Raw genomic sequence first — 24141 nt, 5'->3', positions numbered from 1 at the left:
CACCAGTCAGGGGAGCAGGGAAGGGAGGCAGCAGAGAGAAGGAAGCCCAATACAGAGTGCTACTGAGCACGCTGCTACTGTGAGGTTTTCTGAAGCTTAATCCCAGCTGGGAACTCTGGAAGGCTATAAAATGCATACCTCAGGAATTTTGTACCTGAGGAGCGAGGCAGTTGGGGTAGTTATACACCAATTCTCATCAGTCAGTGGTTAGGGCTTCTGGATGGAGTGGGAGGGCAGCACTAGCTTTCTGGCACTTCTCCAGTCTTCCCCACAGGTGGTAAAACAGTCCAGTAGCTAGGAAAAACACTCAGACAAAGAGAAGCAGGAGCTGACAGTTGGAATCAGACAGGTGTACACAGAGGAGGTAAAGATGAGGGGATGTGGGTGGGGCACACACCTGGAGGTGGTCCCTGACAGTCATCAAAGGGAAGATGGTTTTTTCTACTTAAAATAAGTTTGGAGTGGGCATGGATTTTTCCTTTATCTGCAGGTCCCACCTCTACCTGGGACCAGGTGACAGAAACTGCCCAGGCTATTTCTAGTTGAAGTACCAAGATGCCAGATGACAAAGGGGTCCTTCTCAGTATCAGCCCACCCCCAGGCTTCTAATGGGGGTGGGAGTAGAATGGGCATCAGACCCTTGACTGCTCACCCTTCGGAGAGAGTGCGTCTCCACTAAGTCCTCTGCTTTCCTCTTGCAAATGTTTTCCAGTAGAACCAGGCTGCTGCATTTTGCATCTGACCCTGCGGACCAGAGAGCTTCTGGGGCTACATTTTGGCTCAGACAGGACCTGCTATAGACAGGTCTCACTGGCTCAAGAGAAGCCAGGCAGCAGCTTTCACCAGCCCTCTGCTGACTATTCTGCAAAATATCATTCTCCCTGCCCCCTGCCCGTATTGGCAGGGACTTTTAACTTCTTCCAAAAAGAAAAATCCCCTAGAGAAATGGAAATTGCTGTGCAGTATGGAAAGGATGGTCTTTTAAAAAAATATGATGTTAGGCCGGGCATGGTGGCTCACGCCTGTAATCCCAACACTTTGGGAGGCTGAGGCGGGTGGATCACGAGGTCAGGAGATCGAGACCATCCTGGCTAACACAGTGAAACCCCGTCTCTACTAAAAAAATAAAAAAAATTAGCCGGGCGAGGTGGCGGGCGCCTGTAGTCCCAGCTACTTGGGAGACTGAGGTGGGAGAATGGTGTGAACCTGGGAGGCGGAGCTTGCAGTGAGCCGAGATCATGCCACTGCACTCCAGCCTGGGCGACAGAGTGAGATTCCATCTCAAAAAAAAAAAAAAAAAAAAAAAGATGTCAGAGCCCAGGCAGCTACTTGGGAGGCTGAGGCTGAGACAGTAGGATTGCTTGAGCCCAGGGGTTTGAGGCCAGCCTGGGCAACAAGTGAGACCCCCCATCTCTCAAAAAAGAAAATGGTGTTGGGTTAATTGGATAGTCATATGCAAAAGTTGCATTTGACCTCTACCTCACACCATACACAAAAATCAGTTCCAGGTGGATCGTGGATGGAACTGTGAAACCTAAAGCAATAAATCTTTATGCCCTTGAAGACAGACTAGAAGCTTTTTGCCAGAGTGATATCCAAGGTCTATTTTCCTACCCACATGACCAACTTTGGATTGAAGCAAGCACTGGACATATTTGAAATGGTTCAAATGGTCCCCAAAGTCTCTTTTCACTTCTCTAGGAGAACTTTTCCAAATAGGAAAAAGTTCACAGTTCACAGTGTCTTTCTACCCGAGGAGAGACTAGGTCTTCACAGTTAGTGATTCCCCGAAGCTCTTAACTGCTTATCCTGGGGCAGCTGCCTTCCCCACCCTGTCCACAGCTCCCTCCTCTGTTACCACCTTAGTGGTAGTAACAACACCCACTGGATGATGGAAGGGAATGGGCCACCTCCTTGGAGCCACCAGCCTAGAAGTTGGCTGTTCACAAGAAGACCTTCAACGTGAGAGTCCTGATGGGTGCGAGGCATCGACCACAAATATGGACCTAGGATCCTCTTATCACTCCTCCCATGCTCCCCTTCTCTTCTCTCTCATTATGAGGTGTGTGTGTGTGTGTCAGGGTTTCGCTCTATCACTTAGGCTGGAGTGCAGTGACACAATCATAGCTCACTGTAGCCTCGAACTGCTGGGCTCAAGCAACTGTCCTGCCTCAGCCACTTGAGTAGTTGGGACTACAGGTACCACACCTGGCTAATTTTTGGGGGGTAAGAGATGGAGGTCTCACTATATTGCCCAGACTAGTCTCAACCTCCTGGGCTCAAGTGATACTCCTGCCTCAGACTCCCACAGTGCTGGTATTACAGGCATAAGCCACCACGCCTGCCTTCATTATGAGATTTTTTTTTTTTTTTTTTTTTTTTTTTGAGACAGGATCTTGCCCTGTCACCTAGGCTGGAGTGCAGTGGCACAATGACAGCTCACTGCAGCCTCAGCCTGCTGGCTCAAGTGATCCTCCTGCTTCAGCTCCCAGAGTAGCTGGGACCACAGGCACATACCACCACACTTGGCTAATTTTTGTGTGTGTGTTTTGTAGAGACAAGTTTCTCCATGTTGCCCAGGTTGGTCTCAAACTCCTGGGCTCAAATAATCCACCTGCCTCAGCTTCCCAAAGTGCTGGGATTACAGTTGTGAGCCACATGCCCAGTCATTAGATTTCTGATAACCAGAATTTCTTAATTGAATGTAGTCTAAGTTATCAGTCTTTTCTTTATGGTGTTTCTTTTTTTTTTTTTTTTTTTTTTTTGAGATGGAGTCTCGCTCTGTCTCCCGGGCGGGAGTGCAGTGGTCGGATCTCAGCTCACTGCAAGCTCCGCCTCCTGGGTTTACGCCATTCTCCTGCCTCAGCCTCCGGAGTAGCTGGGACTACAGGCGCCCGCCACCTCGTCCGGCTAGTTTTTTGTATTTTTTAGTAGAGACGGGGTTTCACCGGGTTAGCCAGGATGGTCTCGATCTCCTGACCTCGTGATCCGCCCGTCTCGGCCTCCCAAAGTGCTGGGATTACAGGCTTGAGCCACCGCGCCCGGCCTTGGTTAGTGTTTCTTATATGCTTTTAATTTATTTATTATTTTGCTTCACGCTTCCCCTCCCCTTTGTATGCTTTTAAACGAATCTTCAGTGGGTGTGGTGGCTCATACTTGTAATCCTAGCACTCTGGGAGGCCAAGGTGGGCGGATCACTTGAGGTCAGGAGTTCTTCAAGACCAGCCTGGTCAACATAATGAAACCCCATCTACCCCGTCTCTACTAAAAATACAAAAATTAGTTGGGCATGGTGGCGTATGCCTGTAGTCCCAGCTACTCAGGAGGCTGAGGCAAGAGAATCACTTGAACCCAGGAGGCAGAGGTTGCAATAAGCTGAGATCGCATCACAGCCTGGGCAACAGAATGAGACCTCATCTCAAAAAAATTAGTTGATTAATTAAATTAAATTAAAATAAATTTTAAAATCTTCACTTACACCAAAGTCAAGAAGATATTTTAGAATTTTTCTTGTTTTTGGCTTTTATATTTAGGTCCACAATCCAACTAAAATTTATTTTTATGTACAGTGTAAGCCAGAGATCAAATTTAATTTTTTTCATATGGATAGCCAATTGACCCAGCACTATTTACTGAAATGAGTATATTTTCCCCCATTTCATTGAACTGAAGTCTTTGTTATAAATCAGATGTTCATATATGTGTGTGTCTGTCCTGGATTTTCTATTCTGATCCATTCATCATTTTATCTACCTCACACCAATGCCACATTATCTTAATAACTTTAGATGTATAGTATGTCTTGATATATAATATGGCAAGTCATCCAACTTAATTCTTCCTTTCAAAATTTTTTATTTTTAGTTTTAATTTTTTATAGATATAGGGCCTCACTATGTTACCCAGGCTGGTCTTGAACTTCTGGCCTGAAGTGACCCTCCTGCCTTAGCCTCCCAAAGTGCTGGTATTACAGGCTTGAGCCACCATACCCGGCCTGTTCAACTTAGTTCTTCATAATTATGCCAGCTACATGTGGTCCTTTTCATTTCAATGCAAATTTTATTTTATTTTATTTTATTTTTATTTTTTTTTTTTTTGAGACGGAGTCTTGCTCTGTCGCCCAGGCTGGAGCGCAGTGGCCGGATCTCAGCTCACTGCAAGCTCCGCCTCCCGGGTTTATGCCATTCTCCTGCCTCAGCCTCCGGAGTAGCTGGGACTACAGGCGCCCGCCACCTCGCCCGGCTAGTTTTTGTATTTTTAGTAGAGACGGGGTTTCACCGTGTTAGCCAGGATGGTCTCGATCTCCTGACCTCGTGATCCGCCCGTCTCGGCCTCCCAAAGTGCTGGGATTACAGGCTTGAGCCACCACGCCCGGCCGGTCAATGCAAATTTTATAATCAGTTTATTAATTTCTATTTTTTAAACTGGCAGGCAGATTGCCTGAGCTCAGCAGTTCAAGACTAGCCTGAGCAACACAGTGAAACCCCATCTCTACTAAAATGTAAAAAACCAGCCAGGCTTGGTGGCATGCACCTGTAGTTCCAGCTACTCGGGAGACTGAGGCAGGATAATTTCTTGAACCCTGGAAGCAGAGGTTGCAGTGAGCGGAGATCGCACCACTGCACCATAGCCTGAGCAACAGAGCGAGATTCCATCTCCAAAAAAAAAAAAAAAAGCCTGCTGGATTTTCATTGGGTTTACATTAAATTTACAAGCTAATTAATGGAGAATTGATGTCTTTAAAATATTGTGCGTTTCAATCTATGAATATTGTATATCCTTCCATTTATTTAGATCTTTTAAAACTTCCCTTAATAATGTTTTATAGACTTCTGTATGAAAGTTTTACACATATTTCATTTATTTCTATTTGATTATTTTGTGGTATTATAAATAGTATCATTTTCTTAATTTTATTTATTTGTTGTGAATATACAGAAACACAATGGATTTTTGTATAATTACCTTGTATCCAGCAATCTTGCTTAGCCACTTATCCTTAGATTATCTTGGATTTTCTTAGCTACATAGTTATGGCATCTGCAAAAAAGGACAGTTTCATTTCTTCACTTGCAGTCCTTTTTTTTTATTTATACTTATTTTTCTTGCTTAAACGCACTGGCTGCAACCTCTAATAAAATGTTGAATAGAAGTAGTGAGAGTGGACATCTTTGTTTTGCTCCTGATTCTGGAGGGCAAACTTTTAATATTTCACCATTAAGCATCATGTTTGGTTAATAGATATCCTTCTATTCCTAATTTTCTAAAAATGTTTGAAAATTGTAAATAGATGCCACATTTTATGAAATATTTTTCTACATATATTAAGTAATCAAATTACTTTCTCCATTATTTCATTAATGTGCTGAGTTACATTAATTACATGTCTAATTTTAAGCCACTGCATTAGCTAATTATATGTTTAATTATAAATGGCCATATATTCTTCTTCTTTTTTTTTTTTTTTTTTTGTTCGAGTGATTCTCCTGCCTCAGTCTCCTGAGTAGCTGGGATTACAGACACGCACCACCATGCCTGGCTAATTTTTGTATTTTTAGTACAGATGAGATTTCACTGTGTTGACCAAGCTGATCTGGAACTCCTGACTTCAAGTGATCCACTCTCCTTGGCCTCCGAAAGTGCTGGGATTACAGGCATGAGCCACCATGCCTGGCCTTTGATTTGTTTTTCTAAGACCACCAGAGTGGGCACAAAAGAACCAGCAAGTAGGCAAGGCTAAAAGCAAAACTGCAAATTTATTCTTTGGTCATCTAGCTTCAGGGACCAGAGCTGGGGGTGGGGGTGGAGTTTCTAATACAGTCCGGACAAGAGTGGGGGCTGAGAAAGCCCGCCCCGGGCGCATCTGCTGGGAGCGACTTTTCTAGGAGTGGAAGGGCAATAGGCGGGGCACGGGCATGTCGGGGGAGGGGGGCCGCTCCACAGGTGCCACCAGGTAAAGCTTGGTCTCCTCGGATTGACATCACCTGGTGCATGCCTGATTAATCTGCACCTTCCCGGGCGTCAGCTGCATTCTCGCACACATGGGAAGTGTTGGTGGTGAAGAAGAACCCGGAAGTGCACCATCCTGCCTCCGTTCGTCCAAACAGTCCAACCTTTTATTGATAATAGTGATAAAGGGGTACCGTGGTCTGTCTGGCTACCTCCTGCTGTTAAGGGGCATCGTTAAGGTCGGGGCCCATGGTTGGTATTTGGACGTATGGATGAAGAATAAAATAAGGCACAGTATTAGTATAGGAATGAGGAATGGAAGCATTTGTTGGAATATGGGCAAAACCCAGAAGGATGGTCCTGGCAAGGTTGGGGAGTATGAGATAGTTAAGAAAATTTAGTAAGTTTGAGGCGAGTGGGGGAAAGCCAAACTAATTTCCACTGATTGCTTTCGGTAGAGGCCCTTTTTAGCTGGGAATCAGGAACGACTGCGCAAAGTAGTTGTTGGCCAGGCAGCAATTAAGGAGTGGAGTTTTTCGTGGAGTGGATGGCTTTCCACTTACTCCTACTACAGAGATATTGGATGGAAGGCTAGGTCCAGAGAAGGACGGCAAAACAGAATAGGTAGCCTCGCTGTTGATTAAAAAAGTAATTGTCTTACCCGCTACCAGGAGAGTTACCCGTGGCTCGGCAAGGGTGATGGGGGTCCCCGAGTCTCGGCACCTTCAGTTGTCGTCGTCCAGATGTAGGAGCTGGAAGGAGCTCCCAGGATCCTGGGAAAGGGGGTCACGTGGAGATGCAGCACCTGTTCTCAGGGTGGGGCAATCAGACTTCCAGTGTCCTCCCTGCTGGCAAGCAGGGCAGGGGGTTGCTGGTGGACGAAGGTTAGGACATTCACTGGCCTAATGTCCTGATGCCTTGCACTTATAGCAAGGCTGCGTTGGGGCTCAGGGACCCTGTGGACACCTGTTGGCATAGTGTCCTGCCTTGCCGCACTTATATAGCAGGCTCTTTTTGCAGCCTTGGAGTCTGTGGGGTGTGTGCTCTCTGGCCTGGGGTTACGACTGGGCTGTAAAGCCGCTGCTAGGAGCTGAACTTTCTGTTCAAGGCGAGCTTGCCGTCTCCTCTCTGGAGTTATAGACCTTAAAGGCTAATTTAACTAGGTCTTGTATTGGTGTCTGAGGACCATCCTCTACCTTTTGAAGTTTTTTTTTTACGACTGTCAGGAGCTGATTGAGAAATGAAATAAGATGCCAAAATGGTGGCCCCTGTGGGGGAGGCCGGATCTAACCGGGTATATTGGGTTAGAACCTCAGTCAGTTTAGGGTAGAGGCTAGGAAAACCTGGAGGTCATGCCAAGTTAAGTCATAGGCCTGACAAAGGTATCTAAATTCCTTTATGTATATGGTAGGATTAGCTGAGAAATCACCTAAACGCTTCTCAATTTTGGAAAGATCAGCCAATGAAAAAGGGACATGTACTCTGACTACCCCCTCCGCCCCAGCCACCTCTCGCAAAGGTGCTAACACTGTAGGAGGGTGTGGGCAGAGATAGGGGACTCAAGACAGCCAGTAGGGGCCCCCGAAGGAGGCATGGGACCGAGTGGATTACTAGTAGATAAGGAGGAGGAAGGAGGAGTCTGGGCAGGAAGGGAGGGGGTGGAGAGAAGGAGGAGTAGAGGGACGAGAGCTTAAGGCCCAAAAGCCTTGTACGTAATTAATTTCGGACCACTTGCCTAGCCGCTGGCAGAAATTGCTGAGGTCGATCACGCCACAGTGGAAAGGAAAATTAACCGCTTCCTCCTAAGGTCTTGTTCGAGCTGTAAGGTTTTTAAATCGGCTAGGAGGCACCCTAAGGGGGTGCTCTTTAGAAATTTGGACTGGGGGTTTCCCATTTGTTTCCTCTCTACCGACACAATGGACACAATGGAAATGGAAGTGGATCTCTGCCTGGCTTCAAAGCGTTCTTTGGAACCAGCAGAGACAGACTGGAGGCTCTTGAAGCCAAAGTGGAGATTACCTTCAGGTGGACGTCGCCGTACTGAACGGGTCTCCCGAGCCACTTGGTGGCTCAAAATGGACCTCGGACCTGCGCAGGATTTTGGCCGAGGGACACAATGGACACAATGGAAATGGAAGTGGATCTCTGCCTGGCTTCAAAGCGTCCTTCGGAACCAGCAGAGACAGACTGGAGGCTCATGGAGCCAAAGTGGAGATTACCTTCAGGCAGACGTCTCCGTCCTGAACCGGTCTCCCGAGCCACTTGGTGGCTCAAAATGGACCTTGGACCTGCGCAGGATTTTGGCCGAGGGAGGTAAAGAGGAGACAAGGACACTTACCCCAGAGAGGCCATGAGAGTGAGGGAAGCGGGTCTCAGGTCCTGGTCCGTCTGCGGTGTGGAAGCAGGAGGAGGTTCCTCAATCCCTAGAGGCCTGAGGAGGGGTCTCCTCCCGGGTCTTCGGCACCAACTGATTTGTTTTTCTAAGACCACCAGAGTGGGCACAAAAGAACCAGCGAGTAGGCAAGGCTAAAAGCAAAACTGCAAATTTATTTTTTGGTCATCTAGCTTCAGGGACCGGAGCTGGGGGGTGGGGGGTGGGGTGGAGTTTCTAATACAGTCCGGACAAGAGTGGGGGCTGAGAAAGCCCGCCCCGGGCGCATCTGCTGGGAGCGACTTTTCTAGGAGTGGAAGGGCAATAGGCGGGGCACGGGCATGTCAGGGGAGGGGGGGCGCTCCGCAGGTGCCACCAGGTAAATCTTGGTCTCCTCGGATTGACATCACCTGGTGCATGCCTGATTAATCTGCACCTTCCCGGGCGTCAGCTGCATTCTCGCACACATGGGAAGAGTTGGTGGTGAAGAAGAACCCGGAAGTGCACCATCCTGCCTCCGTTCATCCAAACAGCCTTATTCTTTATACAGGGTATACCAATTATTAACACAGAGCCCATTTTCTCTTTCTCTCTCTTCCTCTCTCTGCACTGCTGTCTAAGAAGGCACTTACTGGGCCTCGCCCTTCCCTGCTTCTGGAGAAGTGAGGCTTTCTGCAGACTACCTCAGTATCTCACACTGCCATGCTGGCTTCAGCTACCTTCTGGGAGCAGTGAAGGGAAAAACACAAGAACAAACACAAATTAATCTCTCACTAAGTCATTCTACTTTGATTCTAACCCATCTTTTACCATTCTATTCTAACCATTAAGATTCAAACCCGGCTGGGCTCCTTAGTTCTGGGTCCCCTCTGTCGGAAATCCGGAAGAGTCCTCGTGAGTCCTCTGTTCAGGAGCCCCGACCACTCACTTCCAAAGGCGAAGGTGCTCAAAGCTCCCCTCCTTGCCTCACCTTGGCAGCAGGGCACAGAGAGGGTAGGAGGTCCTGGGTTTGGAGCTGCAGAGACTGCCAAGCAGAATGGGTAGGAGGGTCTCAGAGACTCCCACTGAAGACAGAATGGAAGAGAATTCATGACTCTAAAGATGCAGGAGAGGCTGCCTAGCAGGGTGGGAACAGAAACAAGACTGTTTTGTTTGTATACAATCCTTGAGTATTTTATTCCTTGAGAGAGAAGGCGCCAAGTGTTTACAGAGGAAGGAAAGCTGGCCATCCAGTAGCAGATTTGCTGTTCCCTGGGGCTCAGTATCCCAGCATCTTCATTCCCCACAGCCTCTCCTGCCCCTCTCCTGCCAGCCTGGGAGCGAGACCTGCCCGATGCACCTTCAGCTGGCAGGGTGTGAGGAGGAGGCTCAGGCTAGGCTGCCGGGGCTCTGGGCAGTCATTCCATGAGTCCAGTTCCTGAAGGGCTGATTCGTGTAGGGAAGAAAAACCCTCTGACTTGGCTCCTGCCCTTGCTGCCTCTCTGGGGGTTCCACCCATCTAGGAGCCTGCCCCCTCCACGCACCCACCCGCTCACCCAGAACTGAGTTCACCTTTAGGTGGGTGGGGGAGGCTCCAGCCACTCTCAGGCTGGCACTGCCTCAAGCCCAGCCAGCGTTGGCTTCTGTGGTGAAAGCTGGTTTGTCTGGGCTGCTTCCCAGGGCCTTCCTGGAGCTGGGCCTGGAGGCTGACCTTGCCAAGACAAACTGTGGCTGCCGGTGGAATGTGGTCGAGTGGTTGAGCAGGCCCAAACCTGGCAGGTCTGTCTGTGTTGCCCCCGCAGATTCCACAGCACAGAGCCCTACAGAGTCAGGCAGGGCCAGGAGCAGGTACCAAGAGACTTCCAGGCACCTCTCTGTCCCTTGTTGAGTGAGGCCAGGGCAGCCTCTCTTTTGGTCTCAACTGGAAGTGAAAAAGGCTATCATCTCAAGTGTCAAGGTTGACAGAATTCCTCCACCCACTTCCTCTGGGAAGCGGCTGTGCAGGAGAAGGCATGGTGGGGAGGGGGTGCGGGGAGGGGTGTGCGCCCGTGTGGGTGTGGGCATAAAGCAGGAGTTGCCAGGGGAAGAGAAAGAGCTCCGGCAAGACCTCTTCTTCCCTTAACACAGCCCGGTGGGATGGGGCTACATTGCTGTTAGAGCCACAGTTTGTTTGTTTGTTTGTTTGTTTGTTTGAGACAGGGTCTTGTTCTGTCGCCCAGGTTGGAGTACCGTGGCACTATCTCAGCTCACTGCAGCCTCTACCTCCTGAGCTCAAGCAATCCTACCTCAGCTTCCTGAGTAGCTGGGACTACAGGCATGTGCCACCACACCCAGCTAATTTTTCTATTTTTTTAGAGACAGGGGTCTCGCTATGTTGCCCAGGATAGTTTTGAACTCCTGCCCTCAAGCAACCCTCCTACCTCTACCTCCCAAAGTGCCAAGATTACAGATGTGAGCCACCGCGTCCAGCCAGATCCACAATTTGTTCAGCACATGCCATCAGCCCATTATTTTAGGTGGGGTTCGCTGGACGCAGAGCCTGAAATGGGGATTTGGGGGCACATGGAAGGGCTCTTTGGACAGAAAGGAGACAAGAAAGCAGAACAGGGCAGGGGAAAGAGCTGGGCAAGAATACGGTCTCTGCAGGAGACCAGCACAGTCCCACACTGAGCCTAAGCATGAAGGGCACCTCAGTTGGACCCTGCCGTGACAAGGAGATGCCTCTAATATCCCTGAACCTGTCAACCACTGGCTGCAGGCTGCCAGAGGGTAGTGGAGATTTAAACCTCCTGGGCAAAGCAGCTCTCATTTGGCCAAGGGCAATACTTAGGAGAAGGGGGAAGCTGTGAGCTGTCAGCAGCCAACACTCACCCCAGCTGGGGGTGAGCACAGTGGCTGGTAAGGATCTGGTGGAACTCTAAAAGCCTCCACTCTACCCCTCTACCTAGTAAATCCGAGACCAGGAGCAACGCCCATCTTTATACCAGCCCTACTTCTTGGATGGCAAGGATTCCCTTTCTGTTTCAAGTGGGGCTTATAGGGAATGTCCTGGGCCATTGACAAACAAAGGGCAGGAATCCACCCAGGGAGATCAGTTGATGCTCAACAGAGCTGTGCAGCAGAGGTGGACACACACAGCAAGCATGCAGTTGACTCAATCATAGTGACTCCTTGGGAGGGCCATGGTTGCTGTCCACATCAGCTCTGCTGGCTCAGGACTCCCGTCATTGCCTTGGATGTCTCTAAAAGCTGACTCACTCTTCTGCCTGTCCTCCCACCTACACCCTACCCAGGTTGAGCCCCATTTCCCTTCTCTTCTGCCTCCAAGATCAGCGACGCGGAGCCAGTCCCCAAGGTAGGGTGAGGGCTGGCAGTCTTGCTGTTGCTCTAGTCTCTTTCCAAGATCTCACCTTGGCATCTGCTCCTGCTTCCCTGTGGTCTTCCCTTTTCATATTCAAGAAGGTGGTGGCTCACGCCTGTAATCCCAGCACCTTCCCTTTTCATACTTAAGAGAGTGGTGGCTCACGCCTGTAATCCCAGCACTGTGGGAGGTCGAGGTGGGCTGATCACTTGAGGTCAGGAGTTCGAAACCAGCCTCGCCAATATGGTGAAATCCCATCTCCATTAAAAATATAAAACTATTAGCCGGGTGTGCTGGGGCGTGCCTGTAATCCCAGCTACTTGGGAGGCTGACGCAGAAGAACTGCTTGAACCCAGTAGGCGGAGGTTGCAGTGAGTCAAGATCAAGCCACTGCACTCCAGCCTCGGTGACAGAGCAAGACTCCGTCTCAAAACAAACAAACAAACAAACAAAAGAAAGGAACCGTTTCCAAAACCAAAACAAAACAAAAACTATGAGTCTGCTCTGTTTCTCCTTCTGCAATGCCTGGCAGCCACCTTAATCTCCCTTAGGCAATAGGGACACTACTGACTAAGTAGGGGAAGCTCACGGAAATTAGAACAAAGGGGCAAAGGGAAGTCCAAGGGACTCGGTGCAGTGGCCAGAGAGGAAGGACAGCAGCGTCCTCTGGGAGGGTGAGCCCCAGAAAGAGGCGCCCCACAGGAAAGATGACAGGAGGTGGAGGGAGCATGAGGGGAAAAGAAAACGTGTGAAAAGCACCTCAGGCCCCAAAAAACAAAACAAAAGTAGAGACTTCCCAGGAAATGGAATGATGTCGTTTTGCCATTTCTTCTGCTAAGTATAATTTAAAATCCTAAACGGCTCACACCTGTAATCCCAACACTTTGGGAGGCTCAAGTAGGAGGATCACTTGAAGCCAGGAGTTCGAGACCAGCCAGTGCAACATAGTGAGACCACCTGTGCTACAAAAGAAAAATTAGCCAGGCGCGGTAGTGCACGCCTGTAGTCCCAGCTACTCAGGGAACTGAGGTGAGAGGATTGCTTGAGGCCAAGAGTTTGAGATTATAGTAGCACCACCACACTCCAGCCTGAGCAACAGTGAGACCTTGTCCCTTAAGTAAATAAATAAATAAAAATAAAAAATAAAACCCCGGACATTATATATGAAATAAGCATAAGTGGATTCTGGGGGGGAAAACAGGATTCTGAATAGTGGAGAAAAAGAGGCAGATTATCTAGAGGCCTCTGCACCGCAGGAAAGACATGGCAGAGAGTCCCCTGGGTTTTCTTTCTGTTCCACATATTCTAGATTTGGAACTTAAGAAGATGGCAACCCAGCAATGCCAAGGTATGCCAAAAAAGAAAAAAAAGCCCCAATAAAAATCTGCTCCTCTAGCCAACGGACCAAGTGAACAGCAACCTAGTAAAGCTGAAACCAAGACACAAAAACCACTCTATTTCAGCCAAGCCTCGCAGAATAAACTGAGGCCCCACCTACATCCGCACAGCAAAGGCCCAGTGGAGAGCCTAAATTCCACCCTCCCAAGGCTGCAATGAGGTTCCCCAACTAAGGGAGGAGACCACTACTACTCCTGCTGCCCTCCTCCCCCGACCTTGCCTAGTTCAAAGACAGGAGAAAAGAGAGAGAGAAACATAAGTAAGAAAAATAGCCAGACAACCTTGGCACCACCACCCAGTCCTAGGAGGTTAAACAAAGTAATAATAATAACATCAACCCCTGGCCTAAACTACTTGTGTTAGCTGTAAATTCCAGACACAGTATGAAAAAAGCATTGTAAAACTTTTTGTTCTGTTAGCTGATGCATGCAGCCCCCCAGTCGCGTTTCCCACGCTTGCTCGATTTATCACGACCCTTTCACGTGGACCCCTTAAAGTTATAAGCCTTTAAAAAGGCCAAGTATTTCTTTCTTGAGGAGCTCGGCTCTTTTTTTTTTTTTTTTTTTTTTTGAGACGGAGTCTGGCTCTGTCTCCCAGGCTGGAGTGCAGTGGCCAGATCTCAGCTCACTGCAAGCTCCGCCTCCCAGGTTTACACCATTCTCCTGCCTCAGCCTCCGGAGTAGCTGGGACTACAGGCGCCCACCACCTCGCCTGGCTAGTTTTTGTATTTTTAGTAGAGACGGGGTTTCACCGTGTTAGCCAGGATGGTCTTGATCTCCTGACCCCGTGATCCGCCTGTCTCGGCCTCCCAAAGTGCTGGGATTACAGGCTTGAGCCACCGCACCCGGCCGAAGCTCGGCTCTTAAGACGCGAGTCTGCCGACGCTCTCGGCCGAATAAAAAACCTCTTCCTTCTTTAATCCGGTGTCTGAGGAGTTTTGTCTGTGGCTCGTCCTGCTACACAACCACCACTACCAGAGCAGTGCCAGTGAAGACCCGGCAGAGAGTTGAGCCGTCCATCTGTGTCAGCCAGCAAAGCGGCCTCCTCCATGCTCCACAGTCTCACTAGTACCACCACCATGCTGGGAACCACATGAAGAACCTGGATTTCCCGCCTGTACTCTCCAGTAAAGAGGTGCCTCTCCCACTTCCTGCTGAGATGTGTCATAGGAAGCCTTGTGGAGAGTCAGGATTTTTGCCATGGCCCAGAGCAATTTATTAGACCACTTACCCTGCCTCTTCGCCCCCCAGCTGTGGTGTCAGTGAAGATCACAGCTGGAGTCAGACTTCCCACCTTTGCCCATCAGTAAAATGGAGCATCTGCCCCCTACAGGTGTCAATAGTGGTCATTTTTTACCTCCACCTGGCAGGGAAGACCCGACCCTACCCCTCACCACCCTGCCTTGCCCTGCCAGACAGATTGGTGTCAGATAAAAGCCAGCTAAAACATAAAGTTTATATTTATTTATTCATATTTTTCCATTTTATTTTTAAAGACAGTCTTGCTCTGTCACCCAAGCTGGAGTGCAGTGGCATGATCACAATTCACTGCAACCTTGAACTCCTGGACTCAAGCAATCTTCCCCTCTCAGCCTCCCAAGTAGCTGGGACTACAGGCATGCACCACCACGCCCTGCTAAAACATAGAGTTTAAATAAGATCCAGAGTCTGATAACACAATACAAAAAGGTCCAAGTTTCAGGCCGGGCACAGTGACTCACACCTGTAATCCCAGCACTTTGGGAGGCTGAGGCAGGCGGATCACCTGAGGTTGGGAGTTCGAGACCAGCCTGACCTACATGGAGAAACCCCGTCTCTACTAAAAACACAAAAATAGCCGGACATGGTGATGCATGCCTGTAATCCCACCTGCTTCAGAGGCTGAGGCAGGAGAATCACTTGAACCTGGGAGGTGGAGTCTGTGGTGAGCCAAGATTGCACCATTGCACTCCAGCCTGGGCAACAAGAAGGAAACTCCATCTCAAAAAAAAAAGTCCAAGTTTCAACCAAAAATCACTTATCATGCCAGGAACCAGGAAGATCTCAAACCAAATAAAGAAAGGTCATCTATTGGATGTAACACCAAGATGCTTGGATTAACTGATGAAGATATTAAAGCAGTCATGATCAAGATACTTCAACAAACAACTAAGAATATGCTTAAAACAAATGAAAAAATTGCCTCAGCAAAGAAATAGAAAGTTTCTGAAGAAGTAGACGATAACAAGAGCCAAGTGGAAACACTGGAACTGAAAAAACAGAATCACTAAAATTTTTAAATTCAGTGGATGGGCTCAACAGCAAAATGGAAGGTACAAAGGAAAAAATCCATAAACTCAATGACAGAATAACAGAAATGGCCAAATCTGTAAAGAGAGAGGAGAGACTTAAAAAAAAAAAAAAATTAAAGAGAACCTCAGAGACTGTGGAGGTATAACAAAAAAGCTAACATTAGTGTCACTGGAGTTCCAGAAGGAGAGCAGGGCTGGGTGCAGTGGCTCATGTCTGTAATCCTAACATTTTGGGAGACTGAGACAGGAGGATTGTGTGAGCTCAGGAGTTCAAGACCAGCCTGGGCAACATGGTGAAACCTTGCCTCTACAAAAAATACAAAAATTAGCCACACATGATGGCATACACCTTAGTCCCAGCTACTCAGGAGGCTAAGGTGGGAGGATGGCTTGAATGTGGGAGGCAGAGGTTGCAGTGAGCTGAGACTGTACTGCTGTACTCCAGCCCGGGCAATAGAGTGAGACCCTATCTCAAAAAAAAGAAAAGAAAAAGAAAGACAAGAAAAGAAAAAAAGAAAAGAAGAAAAATACTCAAAGAAATAGTGGCTGAAAATTTCCCACTTATCACTCATGTAATAAGGGCCTTTAGCCACTGAAACACGGTTTTCTTTTTTTTTGGAGGGGGAGGGGTTGTTCTGTTTTGTTTTTTTGTTTTTGTTTTGAGATGGAGTCTCACTCTCTCGCCCAGGCTGGAGTGCAATAGCGCAATCTCAGCTCACTGCAACCTCCGCCTCCCACGTTCAAGCGATTCTCCTGCCTCAGCCTCCCAAATAGGTGGGACTACAGGCACACACCACCATGCCCAGCTAATTTTTGTATTTTTAGTAAAGACGGGGTTTTACCATGTTGGCCAGGATTGTCTAGATCTCTTGACATCGTGATTCGCCTGCCTTGGCCTCCCAAAGTGCTGGGATTACAGGCATGAATCACCATGCCCACCTGCTGTTTTTTGTTGTTGTTGTTGTTGTTTTTTTTTTTTTTGAGACATTCTCACTCTGTTTCCCAGGCTGGAGTGTAGTGGCGCGACAATAACTTACTATAACCTTGAACCTCCGGGCTCAAACAACCCTCCTGCTCAGCCTCCTCAATAGCTGGGACTACAGGCATGTGCCATCACACCCAGCTAATTTTTTAGTTTTTTGTAGAGATGCAGTCTCGCTGTGCTGCCCAGGCTGATCTTGAATTCCTGGCCTCAAGCAATCCTCCTTCCTTGGGCTCCCAAAATTTGGGATTACAGGCATGAGCCACCATTCCAAGCGCTGAAACACTTTTTGAAGCTTGTATTGGTAACCTAATACAAGTAAGTCATCAGAGGTTCTATATTTCATATAGCTGTGTTTCTAATAAAGCTGTAATTAAAAGAACATTTGTAACTTAAAGTTCTAAGATGCCACTCAGAACTGAGTGTACCCCCCCAATTCTTCTTCTTACATGCAGATTTTAGTGATAGTTTTAAATTAAATTTTGAACCTGTGCGTTGTTTTGTTTTTTTTCTGAAACAGGGTCTCACTTCCTCTATCAAGCTGGAGTGCAGTGGTGCGATCTTGACTCACTGCAACCTGTGCCTCCCAGGTTCAAGCAATTCTTGCGCCTCAGCCTCCCGAGTAGCTGGGATTACAGGCATGCGCCACCATGCCCGACTAATTTTTGTGTTTTTAGTAGAGACCGGGTTTCACCATGTTGGCCAGGCTGGTTTCGAACTCCTAACCTCAGAAGATCTACCCACCTTGGCCTCCCAAAGAGCTGGGATTACAGGCGCGAACCACTGCATCTGGCCAAGCCTGTGCTCTTTATTTCCTCCATACTGCTTCATAAACTTGGGGGCATTGAGCTTGGGACTTATCTCGCAGAGGCTGAAACCACCTTTGTCTTCCTCTCCGTGGAAATTAAATAGGTTTCATGTCAAGCATAGTACTTGTGGTGTCTGTACAAATTAGAAAAAGGTATCTCTTCCTCAACCCCCCCCCAAAAAAAGTGTTATGTTAATATTTATTCCTTAACAACAGTAATTAAGATAAACGTACAGGAGCACTTGCCCCTCCCCCAAAGCTGAGAGCCTTCGTGTCACCTGATATATTAGCTGAAGCAATACTCCTAGGTGAGAAATGTGTTTCCATAATCCAGAGGCCACCAAGCACAGTGCTTCCTTATTTGTGGCAGGGAATACAAGATACAGCAATTAGTCGCTAACTTTGGAGGAGATATCCTGGCATGCCCTTGGCTAACAGATCCTGCAAAACTTGACCAAAATGGCAGGTCCCTGAATCCTCCCAGGGTTTATCTCCCACCGTCTGGATTGCACGTGTCTCACCAAGGCCTCCAGTGTGCTAGCCATGTTGTGCTCATCCTGCCTGCCTGCATGACATCAGTAACACAAAGGATCACTGCAGTGTCTGCATGACATATGGATGGTACAGATACCTTCAAACTATATTATGATAGAGACCAGGAAAATTAACATAGCCCTAGAGCAAAACACTGAGTTAATATTTATGTGAATGAGGACAGTTTCCGATCTTCTTTTCTAATTGGGATGGAACTCTAATATAAAATCCACCACCATAACAAACTAAAGGAGAAAAAAATACATGGTCACCTCAATAGATGCAGAAAAAGCATTTGACAAACCTAACATCTAATATAAAAATTCTCAGCCAGCTGGGATGAGAAGAAAACCTCCACAACATGAGAAAGGGCATCTATGAAAACCTAACAGCTAACCCCAAACTGAATGTTTTTGCCCTAAAATCAGGAACTTGCCCCGAAATTAGGCAAGGATGCCCACTCTTACCACTCTTGTTTGTGCTTCTTTGATCTGAAAATATATGGCTTTCACGAAATTTGAGCAGTTTTCAGCCATTGTTTCTTAACTTTCATTTAATATAGTACTGGAAGTCCTAGCAAGTGTGACAAGGCAAGAAAAAGAAAAGTCTTAATATTGAAAGGAAAAAATAAAATTATCCCCACTCACAAATGATATAATCATCTGTGCATAAAATCCTAAGGAATATATATATTTTTTTGGAAAAAAACAGCTCCATGGCCAAGCATGGCGGCTCACACGTGTAATCCCAGCACTTTGGGAGGCCAAGACAGGAGAATTGCTTGAGGCCAAAAGTTCGAGACTAGCCTGAGCAACATAGGGAGACTCCATCTCTACAAAAAAATGTTTAAAATGGCCAGAAATAGTGGTGTGTGCCTGTGGTCCCAGCTACCTGGGAAGCTGAGGCAGGAGGATCACTTGAGCCCAGGAGTCTGAAGCAGCAGTAAGTTGGATTGTGCCACTGCAGCATAGAGCCTGGGCAATAGAGCAAGACAGCTGTCAAGAAAAAAAAAAAAAAAGCTTCTACCTAATATTCAAGTTTATCAAGATCACAAGATTTGATATCAATATACAAAAATCAACTACAGTTCAATATATTAGCAAGGAACAATTAAAAACAAAATTTAAAAAATAACACCTGCATTTGTTTGCTAAGACTGACATTAAAAAGTACCACCAACCAAGTGGCTAAAACGACAGAGATTTATTTTCTCACAGTTCTAGAGGGTAGAGGTCAAAGATCAAAGCATCAGCTGATTTGGTTTCTCTTAAAGCCTCTCTCCTGGCCCTACAGGTGCCTACCTTCTCCCTGTGTTTTCACATGGTGGACAGAGAAAGCTCTTGTGTCTCTCTCCTCTCCTTTTCCCTTTTTTTTTTTTTTTTTTTTTTGAGACAGTCTCGCTGTGTTGCCCAGGCTGGAATGCAGTGGCGCAGTCTGGGCTCACTGAAACCTCCACCTCCCGGGGTTCAAGTGATTCTCATGCCTTAGCCTCCTGAGTAGCTGGAATTACAGACTCGCGCCACCAACCCCAGCTAATTTTTGTTTTTTTAGTAGAAATGGGATTTCGCCATGTTAGCCAGCCTGGTCTCAAACTTGTGACCTCAAGGGATCTGCCCACCTTGGCCTCCCAAGGTGCTGGGATTACAGGTGTCAGCCACCGCGCCAGCCTCTCTCTCTTCTTAAAGGGACACTAGTCATACTGGATTAGGGCCCACCCATGTGAACTTAATTACTTAATTACTTCTTTAAGGTTCTGTCTCCAAATACAGTCACAATCTGAAGTACTGGGGGTTAGGACTTCAGCATATGAATTGGGGTGACATAGTTCAGCCCATAAAAATACCATTGATAAGAGCTCAAAAACTGAAATACTTCAATATAAATCGAACATAAGGATGTGCAGGATCTGTATGCTGGAAACTACAAAACACCAATGAAAGAGATAGAAGAAGACCTAATAAGCGAATAAACACACAGTGTTCAAGGATTGGAAAGCACAGTCAGTATAGTTTTGTTTTGTTGTTGTTGTTGTTGAGACAGTCTTGCTCTGTTGCCCAGGTTGGAGTACAGTGGCATGATCTCGGCTCACCAAAATCTCCGCCTCCCAGGTTCAAGCAAGTCTCCTGCCTCAGCCTCCCGAGTAGCTGGGATTACAGGCACACACCACCATGCCCAGCTAATTTTTGTATTTTTTAGTAGAGACAGGGTTTCACTGTGTTGGCCAGGCTGATCTCAAACTCCTGACCTCGTGATCCGCCCACCTCAGCCTCCCAAAGTGCTGGGATTACAGGCATGAGCCACCACACCCAGCCTCACAGTATAGTTAAGATGCCAATTGTCCCCACATTGACCCACAGATTTAATGCAATTCCAATCAAAATCCTAGCAAGATTCTTTGGAGATAGATAAACTGAATCTAAAATGTGTATGGAAAGGTAAGAAGACAATTAATAGCCAAAACAAGTTTGAAAAGCAAAAGGCATGGGATTCACACTGCCCATTTGTGTGTGTATGTGTGTGTGTTTCCCAGATTGATGTTCGTTTGTTTGTTTTTGAGACGGAGTCTTGCTCTGTTGCCCTGGCTGGAGTGCAACGGTACAATCTCGGCTCACCACAACCTCTACCTCCCAGGTTTAAGCGACTCTCCTGCCTCAGCCTCCCAAGTAGCTGGGATTACAGGTGCATGCCACCACACCCAACTAATTTTTGTATTTTTGGTAGAGACAGGGTTTCGCCATATTGGCCAGGCTGGTCTTGAACTCCTGACCTCAGGTAATCCACCCACCTCAGCCTCCTAAAGTGCTGGGATTACAGGCATGAGCCACTGCACCCGGCCTCCCAGATTGTTTTATTGTGGTAAAGTATGGATAAGATAAAATTTACCGGCCGTGGGCCCGAGATGAAGCCAGCCGTGGACGAGATGTTCCCCGAGGGCGCCGGGCCGTACGTGGACCTGGACGAGGCGGGTGGCAGCACCGGGCTCTTGATGGACTTGGCAGCCAATGAAAAGGCCTTTCATGCAGACTTTTTAAATGATTTTGAAGATCTTTTCGATGATGATGACATCCAGTGAGATGACCTCTGGCTGCAGGCGGGGCCAGGCCCTTGGTACAGAGTCGCAGTGTGAGCCTGCATGGGACAGTTTCAGGTGGTTTTAAAGAACACTTGGAAATCCCTTGAATTTAGGACCTGGTTAACCAAGAAAGATAAGAATGTTCTTCACCACCTAGATGAGGCTGTTCGTCTCTGAACATGACCAAGTTGTATCCTCACTCCAATTAAAAGAAAGCAACGTCAAAAAAAAAAAAAAAGATAAAATTTACCATTTAACTTTTTTTTTTTTTTTAAGAGATGGAGTCTCACTATGTTGCCTAGGCTAGATTCGAACTCCCAGGCTGGAGTGATCCTCCTAGCTCAGCCTCCTGAGTAACTGAGGCTACAGGCACATACCGCCACATCCGACTAATTTTTGTACTTTTGTAGAGATGAGGTTTCACCATGTTGGCCAGGCTGGTGTCAAACTCCTGGCCTCAAGTGATCCACCTGGCTGGGCCTCCCAAAGTGCTGAAATTACAGGCATGAGCCACTGTGCCCAGCCCACCAACACTTTTTATTGTTAATTTTATTGACAGTAGCTATTCTAATTTAGGGTGTAAAGTGATATCTCATTTCAATTTGTATTTCCCTAATGACTAATGATGTTGAGCATTTTTTCACGTGCTTACTGGCCATTCATGTATCTTCTTTGAATAAATGTTTATTAAAGTTACTTGTCCATTTTTGAATTAGGTTTTTTTGTTTTTTTTGATGTTGAGTCGTAGAAGTTCTTTACATATTCTGGATATTTAAATTTCTGCAAATATTTTCTACCATTCTGTGGGCTGTCGTTTCACTCTCTTCTTTGATGCACAAAAGTTTTTAATTTTGATGAGGTTCACCTTACCTGTTTTTTCTTTTGTTGACTGTACTTTGGTGACGTGTCCAAGAAATCATTGACAAATTCAACGTCATGAAGATTTTTCCCTGTTTTCTTCTCCTAGGAATTTTATGGTGTTAGCTCTTCGGTGCAGGGTTTTGATCCATTTTGAGTTAATTTTTGGATATGGTGCAACGTAAGGATCCAGCTGCATTCTTTTGCATGTGCACACTACCTGGTTTTTAGATGTATCATAAAGCTACCATAGTCAAGGCACTGTGGTATTGGCAAAAGGACAAATACATACCAATGCAACAAACTAAAAATTCTAGAAATAGACCCACATAAATATGGTCAGCGGATTTTTGACAAAGATGTAAAGATAACTCAATGAAGAAAGAACAGCCGTTTCAACAAAAGGTGCTGGAACGACTGGACTTTCATATGCAAAAAAAAAAAAACCTAGACTAACATTTCATATATATATATAAATTAACTCAAATTATACGATAAACCTAAATTAATATGTAAAACTATAAAACTCTTTGACTTAGGAGAAAATATTCATAATCTTTTGTTAGTCAAAGAGCTTTCAGATAGGACACAAAAAACACCATCTATAAAAGAAAAAATGGATACATTTAACTTTCTCAAAATTTAAAACTTCTGCTCTGCAAAAAGCACTATTAAGAGAATAAAAAGTTCCTTCCTTTTGTCACTGCAGCAGCAGCTGTATGTCCAAGCTTGAGAAGAGACTGGCCTCTAAGAATCTCCACTGTAGCAAAAAGATAATCTGGCTGGACCCTAGTAAGACCAACAAAATCGCTAATGCCAACACCTGCCAGCAGATTCGAAAGCTGATCAAAGATGGGCTGATAATCCCAAGCCCCTGACTGTCCTTTCTTGGGCTTCATGCAGGAAAAACACCTTGACCTGCCAGGAGGGCAGGACTATGGGCATAAGTAAGTGAAAGGATACTGTCAACGCTCGAGTGCCAAAGAAGTTACCCTAGATGGGGAGGATGCAAATTCTGCATCAGCTGCTCAGAAGATACTGGGAATCTACGAAGATTGGCCACCACATGTATCACAGCCTATACCTGAAGGTGAAAGAGAACATGTTCAAAAATACATGGATTCTAGCCTGTAATCCCAGCACTTTGGGAGGCCGAGATGGGCGGATCACGAAGTCGGGAGATCGAGACCATCCTGGCTAACACGGTGAAACCCCGTCTCTACCAAAAATGCAAAAAATTAGCCGGGCGAGGTGGTGGGTGCCTGTGGTCCCAGCTACTCGGGAGGCTGAGGCAGGAGAATGGGGTGAACCCGGGAGGCGGAGGTTGCAGTGAGCTGAGATCCGGCCACTGCACTCCAGCCTGGGCGACACAGCAAGACTCCATCTCAAAAAAAAAAAAAAAAATACATGGATTCTTATGGAACACATCCACAAGTTGAGGTCTAAGACCAAGGAGCATACAAATGTATTCACCTCTAGTCCAAGAAGGTTCATCAAGGCTCTGTCCAAGGAGGTAGAGACAAAAAAAAAAAGCGCCCCTTACCCTCCTTGTCCGTACTCAGTGGCCTCAGCAATTATATAGACCAGTCACTCAAATAAAACAAGTCTCTTTTTTTGCCTTAAGAGACAGAGGGAGAGAGAATGAAAAGACAAGCCACGGATTGGGAGAAAATATTTACAAATCATATATCAGACAAAGGACTTGTATCTAACTCTCAAAACTTAAAAATAAGAAAATAAACAATGCAATTTTTAAATGGGCAGTTTAAAACAAAACTCTGCAGTTTAAAAAAATAAAAACAATCCAATTATAAAATGGGCAAAAGACATAAACAGATATTTTTCCAAAGAGGAGATTTAGGTGACAAATAAGCACATGAAAAGATGTCCAACATCCTTAGCCTTTGGGGAAATGCAAATTAAAGTCACACTATTTCACTACACACCTATTAGAACAGCTAAAATAGGTGCGGAATGAACAGCTAAAATAACAAGTCATGGTAACACCAAGTGGTGACAGGTGTGCAGAGAAGCTGGCTCTCTCGTACATTCCTGATGGGAATTTAAATGGTACAGACACTCACATACACTTACTATACGATCCAGCAATCACACCCTTGGGCATTTACCCCAGAAAAATGAAAACTTATGTTCATTCAAAAATCTGTTCTTGAATGTTCCTATCAGCCCTATTTATAATAGCAAAATACTGGAAACAACTCAAATGTCCTTTAATGAGTGAATGGTTGAACAAGCTCTGGAACATCCATATAAAGCAATATCACTTTGCAATAAAAGGATATGAACTATTGAGGCATGCAGCAACCTTGATGAATGTCAAGGGCATTATGCTTAGTGGAAAAAAACTCCATCTCAAAAGGTTACGTGCTGTATTATTTCATTCCTATAACATTCTCTAAATGACAAAACTATAGAAATGAGAGAACAAATTAGTAGTAACCAAGAGAAAGAAATGGAGATGGGGGAGGCAGCAGACACAAATACAAAAAAGTAGCACAAGGGAGTTCTTTGGCGGTG

General features: G+C 46.4%; 1 protein-coding gene across 1 annotated transcript; it reads left to right on the top strand.

The window, feature by feature from the left end:
* Window positions 1–20563: 20563 nt before the first annotated feature.
* Window positions 20564–20990, top strand: LOC111548056 (COP9 signalosome complex subunit 9). The gene has a single exon (XM_023220213.3). It carries the CDS (start codon window positions 20572–20574, stop codon window positions 20743–20745), a length of 174 nt encoding a protein of 57 aa, XP_023075981.2. The 5' UTR covers window positions 20564–20571; the 3' UTR covers window positions 20746–20990.
* The last annotated feature ends 3151 nt before the right edge of the window (window positions 20991–24141 follow it).

Source organism: Piliocolobus tephrosceles, chromosome 20 (assembly GCF_002776525.5).
Source record: "Piliocolobus tephrosceles isolate RC106 chromosome 20, ASM277652v3, whole genome shotgun sequence".
In the NCBI taxonomy this organism is placed as follows: Eukaryota; Metazoa; Chordata; class Mammalia; order Primates; family Cercopithecidae; genus Piliocolobus; species Piliocolobus tephrosceles.
This window is presented reverse-complemented; position numbering and strand designations above follow the sequence as displayed.

What these genes read in the sequence shown, in the direction of transcription:
- LOC111548056 (XM_023220213.3), top strand. Translation starts at nt 20,572, where the DNA reads ATGAAGCCAGCCGTGGACGAGATGTTCCCCGAGGGCGCCGGGCCGTAC.